The sequence below is a fragment of the Etheostoma spectabile genome, chromosome 1 (assembly GCF_008692095.1).
Source record: "Etheostoma spectabile isolate EspeVRDwgs_2016 chromosome 1, UIUC_Espe_1.0, whole genome shotgun sequence".
Classification (NCBI taxonomy): Eukaryota; Metazoa; Chordata; class Actinopteri; order Perciformes; family Percidae; genus Etheostoma; species Etheostoma spectabile.
In genome coordinates this window covers 13,172,290-13,181,931 of record NC_045733.1, presented here as the reverse complement: position 1 = coordinate 13,181,931, position 9,642 = coordinate 13,172,290, and the positions used below count along the sequence as shown (strand labels likewise).

At 36.0% G+C, this 9,642-nt stretch overlaps 3 protein-coding genes across 9 annotated transcripts in view; all 3 read left to right on the top strand.

The window, feature by feature from the left end:
* tgfbrap1 (transforming growth factor, beta receptor associated protein 1) overlaps nucleotides 1–162 on the top strand; it is a 14,871-nt gene extending 14,709 nt beyond the window's left edge. For all 6 annotated transcript variants that reach the window (XM_032525786.1, XM_032525939.1, XM_032526091.1 and 3 more), the window contains exon 13: nucleotides 1–162. This exon is cut by the window's left edge and continues 2,807 nt beyond it. The gene's annotated coding sequence lies outside the window, so the exon portion shown is untranslated.
* Nucleotides 163–1,530: 1,368 nt separating this feature from the next.
* On the top strand, nucleotides 1,531–4,679 carry mrpl16 (mitochondrial ribosomal protein L16). Its single transcript, XM_032530029.1, has 5 exons — nucleotides 1,531–1,796; nucleotides 2,353–2,424; nucleotides 3,032–3,180; nucleotides 3,806–4,099; nucleotides 4,414–4,679. Exons 1-5 carry the CDS (start codon nucleotides 1,727–1,729, stop codon nucleotides 4,603–4,605), a joined length of 777 nt encoding a protein of 258 aa, XP_032385920.1. The 5' UTR covers nucleotides 1,531–1,726; the 3' UTR covers nucleotides 4,606–4,679.
* Nucleotides 4,680–5,372: 693 nt separating this feature from the next.
* cenpq (centromere protein Q) overlaps nucleotides 5,373–9,642 on the top strand; it is a 5,282-nt gene continuing 1,012 nt past the window's right edge. Inside the window, exons 1-6 of one of the 2 annotated variants that reach the window (XM_032529337.1) lie at nucleotides 5,373–5,818; nucleotides 5,932–5,998; nucleotides 6,172–6,280; nucleotides 7,387–7,455; nucleotides 7,535–7,664; nucleotides 8,621–8,740. In XM_032529337.1, coding sequence (XP_032385228.1) covers nucleotides 5,714–5,818; nucleotides 5,932–5,998; nucleotides 6,172–6,280; nucleotides 7,387–7,455; nucleotides 7,535–7,664; nucleotides 8,621–8,740 — 600 coding nt within the window. In that variant the 5' untranslated portion in view covers nucleotides 5,373–5,713. Of the gene's footprint in view, nucleotides 5,825–5,931; nucleotides 5,999–6,171; nucleotides 6,281–7,386; nucleotides 7,456–7,534; nucleotides 7,665–8,620; nucleotides 8,741–9,642 lie in introns of both variants that reach the window. The other variant, XM_032529261.1, reaches the window with a different exon arrangement.

Genomic DNA, 9,642 nt, shown 5'->3' with positions numbered 1-9,642 from the left:
TGTGTGAATTAAAAAATACTAATGTATTTTATAAATATATGTAAACTGGTATGTATATATTGCATTTGTACTCGTTTGAGCTTTCTAAATCGATGCCAATGTGAATGGAGTGTACAAACTGTAAATCCGTCCCATTTTAATAAACATGAAAGTGTATATCAACTCTGGAGTCTCAATTTCCCATTTCACACCTAAAAGTAATTCCCACGTGTGGATTGGCATGATTATTGTTGTCTTTTCCTCTCTCTTGGCTTGTTGTAGTAATGATGTAGTGGGGCTGACTGCTATCCCATCTCTACAAATAAAGTCAAATGCAAAAAATATGCAAATATAAATTTCCAAAATGTCTTTCCTAATCCTTGGAAAGAAATTAACTGGTATGGTATTTCTCTTTTGATGCTGTAAAGATGTACTCCGTGAATTGTTCACACAAATTCAATTGAACCCTTGTGTGTTTGTTTTAAAGATTTATTTAGATTTTAACATTGGAAGAAAAGAAAAACTGATTTTTTCAAAGAATTTGTTCTTTAAAGTTTAGCCAGGTTATTGCTTTGAATCCATTTCAAATACTAAACCACATTAGTGGAACTGAGTTTACCCTGGTTCTAAGTCTATAAATAACAATTAACAAAAAGAAATAACACATTAGTGTTGAGATTATTACAGAACTAAAGAGATATGAAATATCTCGTTTGGTTTAAGCAGAAGCCGTTTGACTGGATAACCATTCAGTAAGGCATATCAGAATCGAGTATTTAACGGGTATGAAAATAAATAATTATATCTAACACACTTTATTTTACATCCAGACCATGCACACATTGGTCATAAGGATTTCTTATGGGCCCAATGAGTTCTGCTGGCAGAACTAGCTGACATTTGGTCTGGCATTTCAATCATTTAGTACAGGGATCTTCACTAGGGGGTCCTCCAAATTATTTTTAATTATTTTTCCTAACATGAATCCAACATGTGTTTAGCAAACATAAATTCCCACTGCTCACTGGCCTATAAGTAAGGAAGTCCCTAAGGGACATCCACATACACAGTTCATTCTAAGGGTTCACTGTGCTACATGTATGTTTAACATGAAAACGTGATTTATAAAGTCATGCAAACAATTAATAGGCTATTTTAATAGCTTAGTATTCTATGCAAGGAGGTATAAAGGATTTAGGTCGCCCTACTCATTATTGTAGGCCCAGTTTATTATGCAACTTAATTTCATACAATTTACTGTATGTCTGTTCTGTCTTTCTTTCAGTTAAGGAGTCCTTGGCTTAACCCTTGTGTCGTCTTTTCAACAATATGATCACTTTTTCTGACATTTTTGTCACTTTTTCAATGTTTTAGAGTGCTTTTTCTGATGTTTTTGCCAAAGTTTTTTGATATTTTCATTGTTGAAATGCCAAAAATGAAACAATTACCTGAAAACAGGTCAATTTTGACCCAAGGACAACATGAGGGTTAAAAAACGTTAAAGACTCTTGATTTAACAAGTAGAATAGATGTAGAGATGACTCTTTTATTGTGAAAAACGCTTACATACAGGAAGTGACTCTTCTTCTGGCAAAAAGAAGCAGTAAGCAACACAAAAATGGCACCGACCTTGTGCAGAGCATGGTGTTCATAGCAGTTTAGTTAGTTAACCACCTTGAAATGTTCGTATATCGACCACACAGAGTGGCAGGTTGGTGTACATAGTGTCCTTTGCAACGTTAGCATCATGTTTTCCTTCATCAAGGCTGCTGTCGGCGGCTTGGCCGGTATCTGTAGAACCCACGGTCACCAACAAGGTAACGTTAACGTCTTTCTTATACTGTCAAAGGTTAACGTTAACGCAAGTTAGCTAGCTAACAATTAACGTTACATTGACATTTAGCTAATAATAGGTAACAAAAACTCGCTCCTTTTGGGACTTCATTGCGTGTGATGAATATATTTATTTACTGGTTGGTTTTACATGGACCGTACACATTAATGTACCAACGCTATGTATTACATTTCAGAGATTGCCAAAATTATATATGTTTTAACTTGCAACGTTAGTCTCTGGATCAGCAACCAGCATATAAAGCAATAATAGTCAATAATTGAACAACAGTCTCAAATGAGGAATTGTAAAACTACTGTCTCTTTAAGATGAAAAACAATGCAGATTGACTTAGTCTTACAATGCCACTGCACACCCAAATGGGGTTTATTCTATTCAAAAGAAATATCAGAAAGTAACTCATAAAATCACTAGTTTCTCTCTCACACTGTCTTCAACTTGAAGAGACATTTGTTCAGATTTGCACTATATTAGCAGTAATATATGACAATTCTGTATTGTGCTCTATTGTTCCACAGGTTTTTTACACAACCACTTAAAAGTCCTAGCTGCTGGTCTGAAGACACATGAAATCCCTCCAGACTACAGTGGTAATCATTTGTTTTCTTGTCTTTGTCGTGTGTGTTTTCAAGCCATTTCCAATTGTTTTGGTTTCTATATTATTTCATGAAATGCATAACATTATTATATGCATGCATGTATACAGTAGAGGGGAAGATATGAGGAAAAACACTCCTTATAGTTCCAAAGGCTTCTGTCCATGGTCCAGTCTGTGGATTGTTAGAATGTTTTCCTAATTCTGTATGTTGTTTAGATTAAATTAGAACAGACTTTATTGATCCAAAAATTGGGAAATATCAGTGCTACAGCAACAAAATATGAGACACACAGTGCACAGAATATAATAAATAATAAATAGGATAGCATACAAGAACAAATATTTAAAAAATAAGGATAAATAATACAAAGTAAAAAAGGTACAAACTTTTACAAACATAAATTGGGAATATAAATGTACTACTTAAATAATATTTTTAAAGATGTAAAGTAAAACCTTTGTGCAAGTTGCACTTCGTGTACTATTGTTTATATGAGTCTTGTGTCACTCAGTGATGAAGTGTTGAAAAAGTTGTATTGCCTGTTGTTGGAAAGTAGACACCTTTTTATGATTCCATATTCTTGTTTTTATCTCTGAAGATGTGGTGCTGCCAGAGAAACCCAAACTGAAGTTTATGAACAAGGTGCCTAACTTTAAAAAGGCCAAGAAAGAGATGAAGAAGCTACGTGATATCCAAGGCCCAGCGAGGGCAGCTAATGCCTTCACTACAGGACAGTATGCTATTGTGGTGAGTAGGCCTGTAACAGTTATTAAATAATTGCCTAATCATAATAGTTTTTCATATTCTCTGTTTATTTGTTTAACTGCAATTAATTGCTAAAATGAACTAAGATCCAAAGGGATATGACTGTTTAATGTTTATTGTTGACTCTGAAAAGAAATACAATGTTTTTATGATTTAAAAAAAGAAGAGGCATGGTTAACTTCACATGTAATTGTGCATCTGGGTCACCTAACTAATATAACCAAAATATGTATACTGGGATTCATTCAAAAGTTTAGTCTATTTGTCTGAAAACTTGACTAAAAGAGCCAGTTATATTGTTAATCACAATTATTTCTGAGACCACTAATTGTTCAGTAAAATTTGGAATTGTTACAGCTCTAGTAGTGAGTGCATTAATGTTCAGTAAACACTGTAGTTTGGTGATATCTGACAGTCAGTCTATATGAGAAATATATACTATATAAAATAATCCAATCATTTGTCAAGAAAAAGATCACTTATGATTTAGGGAAATCACCTACAACTCTACCTTTTCCACCTAGTTTTCTTCCTCACACAAGTGAAAAATAGTGGTTAGTCGAATTTAAGTGAATTACCTCTTTCTCTCTCTTTTTCTGATGCTCAGGCCATGGGAGGGGGCTACCTTCATTGGGGTCACATAGAGATGATACGTCTAACGGTCAACCGCAAGATGGATTCCCGGACTACATTTGCCCGCTGGCGCATCAATGGCCCATATAAGCCCGTCACACGTAAAGGTCTGGGTCAGCGCATGGGTGGGGGCAAGGGAGCCATCGACCACTATGTGACACCTGTCCGCTACGGCCGTTTAATCGTGGAAGTGGGAGGAAAGGTGGAGCTGGGGGAGGTGGAGCATATCTTGACTGAAGTGGCAAAGAAACTACCTTTCCCTGCCAAGGTGGGTAACAGTATATAGTTAGCTAGTTATCATCTTCATTTTAATACATTCTGAAAAAGTTTTGAATTATGCAAATTGAGTACTCAGAATAAAAAGTGATAGCTACATAATTGCACAATTTTGTGAAAATATTTTGTCATTTTTGCAAATGACAAAAATAAAAAGCTGAATCTTTTAACATGTTATTGTTGGAATTAAATGTTATGTGCAACACTTTATCACTTTAATTTGTCATTGATTTGAAGCACTTTTGACTTTTTTTCCCTCTTGTTGTCTACACGGTACAATATGTTATTCCTATGTATTTATTTCAGGTGATGAGCAGAGAGAGCCTAGCAGCTCTGCAAAAGAAGCAAGCTGATATGGAGCAGAATAATCAGAATCCCTGGACGTTCAAGGAGGTAGCGCAGACCAACATGCTGGGTATCAGGAAGGTGCTCAGCCCCTTTGACCTGCGCAACCATGGACGCTTCACAGGCAAATTTCACCTCCCATGGAGGGTGTGACAGACCTGAGAGACAGAAATTGACACAGTGTCCTCCTGTAACACCATCCAGACTACACCGGGGGAAAAAGCAACTTAAATGTTTAGTTATATTTTGGAATCTTCTTTGATTTTTTTTTTTTTTTTTTTTTTAATGCAAACATTTTTAAATTTTACTTTAGGGATATATTTTCCTTTTTCTGCTTAAAATATGAACATACTATATTATGTATATCGGTTTCACAAGAATTGTGAAAAATTGTGAAAAAAAATAAAAAAACAAACGAGTCAATTACATAAGAATTTACCATCTTTATTGTAAATTGTATAATGGGTTGAATAGAGATCCCCAGTTGTATTTAAAGGTGCAAGTGATGACATTCCCAACACCTGATTCTGCTAACATTCAGCCACTAGATATGGCACTACATTCTCCGATTTGTTAATGAATTAATACGTTTAGTTCTGAACATGGAAGCATTCCTACGTGGGGTTTTTGCCCTGGTCATTTCAAGCTTAAAGTTCCATGTTAAAATAAAAAGGTTTATGAGAGAGAGAGAGAGAGAGAGAGAGAGAGAGAGAGATCAGGAAAGGGAAAACAGTGCGTCACATATTTGATGTTATTGATCAGTGATCAGATTCTTGGGCTTAATTTACAGAGGTTTGTGAATGTGTGAGATGAGCAACAGTATGGATTTGTGTACGTACAGTATGTGTATATTCATGGAAGCATTCCTATGTGGTGTTTTTGGCCCTGGCAATGTCATTTTAGCCTGTCAGGCGTTACTCAGGGCTTAACACCACATCTCGTTTTACGCATGCGCATTGTGCGCCAAACGGTTTGAAGACAGCAGCGCGAAAAAGTAGCTCGAGTGTTAATGTGTCTATAAGCTAGCCAGCTAGTTTGCGATTTTATTTGAAAACATGCGTACTACATTTGTGTCTTAACGTTATATAACTTGTTTTAGGTCTTAATGTGTACAGCAAGAACGCTTCTGTTTATTGTTGCTTCACTAGTGTTGTCTTATTTTGCTACGTTAGTTTAACGTGAGCCACAACGTTAAGTAAAAACATTGGGTTAGCTACATTAGCTACTTTATCGTTACCTTAGCTAGCTAACGTTACCAGATATGAAGCCCGTCAGAGCTTCCAACCGGGCCGCATCAAAAGCACCTAACTTGAAAAACAAGAAAAAAAGAGACCAGAGGACGGAACAACATGTAGCAGAGCATCCGGTAACGGTAAGATAATGCAAACACAGCTGATTTTAACTTCGTGTCTGCAGTGTCTGTTAGTCTGTTAACTTGTGACCTAACGTTGCTCCATACGCTTTAAAATGTGTTAATAGGACCCAGCGCCCACTGAAAAAACCCATGGCAAGATCTCCCACCCAAAAGCAGCACATAAGAGGAAAGGTTAGAACAGCTCTTTTTATTACGGTGCCCTGCCTCTTCAGATGTAGCTATACATGTTATATCATGCAGGGAAAGGATACAACGTACTTGAAGAGTTGGACCACACATCATGCCAACCACACTGTTGTTACTTTCTGTTTTCGTGTGTTGATCCTGTTTGTGTCCTGAAAAAGCTGAAGGCTCATCTTCGGTCCCAAACAAAGTCAAAGCTGAGGACAAATGGAAGCTGATGCCACGATCCTCAATCAATGTTCTGGAGAACATAATGGACTTGTCAATACTGTGAGTTTTACTGTGTTGATTAACATCTGAATACATTTTTTATTTACCCTGTAAGATAGTTATTCGTTTAATCAAAGTGAGGTTGTAGTTTGCAGTGGTGTGTTGAACTGGACTGCATTACAACTTCAATAGTAGTTGTATAACAGTTCAGTAAAAAAAATACCTCTGTCTATGACTTTGGTAACAGACATGCAGTTAAATTAACACCTCTAGGAAAGTTTAAACAAAAACTAGCCTTTACATACTTTTGGTAGAAGGTGAACCTAATAAAAGGCCCAGTGAGTAAATGTTCTGACATACGTATGTTTTGTACCAAGAGATAAATCGTTAAACCGGCCAGCTTATTGCAGATGTGTTGGTAATGCTGTAGCCTTTATGTTGACTGAAAATTGGGGAAATGTCACCTTTACATGGTTTGTTAACCAAAGAGCACTGCCAAGTTGATGTATTGTTATCAGGTTTAAAACTCCCAAATATTAAAGTGCTCATGTTATGCTCATTTTCAGGTTCATAATTGTATTTAGAGGTTGTACCAGAATTGGTTTATGTGGTTAAGTTTTAGAAAACACCATATTTTTGTTGTACTGCACATTGCTGCAGATCCTCTTTTCACCCTGTGTGTTGAGCTCTCTGCTTCAGCTACAGAGTGAGACATCACACACCATCTTTGTTGGGAGTCACATGCACAGTAAGTACAGCTAGCTTTCAGTTGCAGAGCAGCTAGGTGAGCATTATAACATGTGTCACATAGTGACGCACATTCATCATAGAAGTTTGGAGCAGTTTGTGAACAATGGTTTCTGTTGGAGATGGTAAGTGCCTTTGGGGTGGACTTTGGGCTTTTTCCTGTTGTAAACCATGCACAAAAAAAGATATAAAACATTAAAGGAAAGGGTAAACACCAAAAAGCATAATATGAGCACTTTAATATAGCTATCGGCCTCAAAAAGCCAGTACGGGTTGGACTATAATTGTACCCATTTAAGCAGCCATCAGTTTCCCGATCAGTTTTCCAGTTTCCTCAAAACTAGGAGGCTTTTCAAATACTGCCAATGAATAGCAGTCAAAATCTACTTCTGTAAAGACGCTTTGTTATGTTTTCCCAGAGCAACTCTTGCTTTGAGACATAAAGAGAAGAAAGAGAGCCATGAACATCTGAACATAATAAAAACCAGGTGAGCAAGAAGTCAGAAATTACAATGTAAATAAATGGCTTAAACCTGCTGTCTAATGGTCTAATTTTTTTTTTTTTAGGTTTCTTGCTCAATGTGCAGAACTCAAGGTTCCCGTGCAGAAACAAAACATTTTGGAGCGCTCATCTCAGCGCCACCAGGAGGAGGCCAAGAAGTCCGTGGTTGGAAATACGACTCTGAGCACTCTGGAGGTGAGAAACGCTGTGGACAGGAGGTTGCTACAGCCGAACTGTGATACAGTCCATGGAGTGCAACTACCTTGAAAAGGCATGATGTGTTTTTAAATCAGTGTTTTTAATTATCTGTAGAAGTGTGGTGCCGTATCATTTCTTTCAAGAGAATACTAGTATAATTTACAATATCAAGATATGATGTGAAAAATTCATATTGTGGTAATGGCAGTATTCCAATTTGTTGACATAATTGCTTATTATTTTGGCAACTGTTTAGATGTGCACTTTGTTGTACTCTTTATATTTTATAAATAATCTGAATCTCACTCTGAGTTACTGATGTTTCCAAAGTTAGGAACCTAGAGATAATTTGTTCTTATTCAATATTTGTAGGAAACGTTAACGTTTATGCTGATAAACTATAACACGTATTGTATTTGTTTGTCCTTGAAATTAATAATTCAATATTGTTTGGTATTTTGTCTAGGGGTGTGCAATTAATCGAAATTTAATTGGATTATGATTTCAGCTCCCAATAATCACAAAAACTGAATAATCTAGAAAAACATTTAACTCATGTTTTGCAAGTAAACTCTTCTTTTCTCTTGTGTTCTGAAAGAAAAAATAAAGTTTAAAAAGGATAAGTAATAAGGCAAATTTCACAGTTGTATGTGTGTTTTTACTGTTGATTTATTTAACTTTTTCCACAGTTTTTTAAGTTCAGTAGTTGCAACATCTTTTCAGAAGTCAACGAGTAATCGTGTTGAATTATCTTAGTTTCTATACTGACCGAAATAATCGTGATTATATTTTTTCCCCATAATCGTGCAGCCCTAATTTTGTCATATTATCAAGAATATCATTTTCACAGATATACCCTATAATATCGCCCACCCCTAATCTGCTTTAGAAGTAAGCAAATGGTCTCTGTAATTGTGTTGCATGATGTGTCGTTGTGTTGTCTGGGTTTCCAGGAAGACTTAAGGGCTGTTGTCCAGGCTCTGGAGAAGACCAACGAGCAGGCTGTCTCTTTACAGCACGCAGCCAGTATGCTGAGAGACCAGGTGGAGGAGGAGGACCAGAAAGCTAAAGAGGTGCAAAAATTCAGATTAAACAAGAAATGTCTACAAAATGTATTTTTCATCTAAACTCTTAATATATGAGGTTTATTATTTTATCATTATTCCTTTACTCTTTAACTGATTGTTAGTTAATAGGAGATAGGAGTTTCTTTGTCTGTTTTAAGACAAGCTTGTAAAGGGCTTAATTAACATATTGTTTTCATTTTCAAGCATATAACTTAAATGTATTGCTCTCGCATCCTTTCCATTCATCAGTCTCCATCCTTCTTTTGGTCTACTGCACTATCCAAAAGATCATCCTTTAAATCATGTCGACATGCAGACATCATGTGTAAACGTATGTGTTTTTAAAAAATCTGTTTGAAAGGGAGAGAATCATTGTGAAAGGGCAAAATCTGCCATGCCACATTATTTTCATAACGTAGCTATTGCCAAAACACTCTGGCAAACATGATTTCTATTGTAAGGTTTTTACAAGTTCCAAATATTTATTAAGTCTGACAAAAGTGTCTTTGAAATGTGACCATGCTTTTATAGGCTGTTTTATTACCATAGACATCGGTATTGATGTGACCCAGAAAGAGAAGTGGTGGACTGCATTTCTCAACACAAATATCAGCCTGTTTGCATTAGTGAGTCCATGTCCTTCTTGTTGGTTCAGTTGAACATTATGGTGAAATGTGGAAGCTGACATAATGGGTGTATTCTTAAGAAAATAGGTCTTAGCAATAAATACAGGAAATATCTATCGGTTTATATGATATCAGAATCTGAATCAGCTTTATTTTGCCAGGTATGAGGACACATACAAGGAATTTTTCTTTGGAGTATCGTTGCTCACAACGTGCTTACACATACAAAACCAAAACAATATATACTCAAACAACCAAAACAATATATACACACTAATATAT

Excerpts from the sequence above, each read along its gene's own strand:
- mrpl16 (XM_032530029.1), top strand. The coding sequence starts at position 1,727 with ATGTTTTCCTTCATCAAGGCTGCTGTCGGCGGCTTGGCCGGTATCTGT. Across the intron at positions 2,425-3,031 it reads AATCCCTCCAGACTACAGTG|ATGTGGTGCTGCCAGAGAAA; the intron begins GTAATCATTTGT and ends TTATCTCTGAAG. Across the intron at positions 4,100-4,413 it reads AACTACCTTTCCCTGCCAAG|GTGATGAGCAGAGAGAGCCT; the intron begins GTGGGTAACAGT and ends TATTTATTTCAG.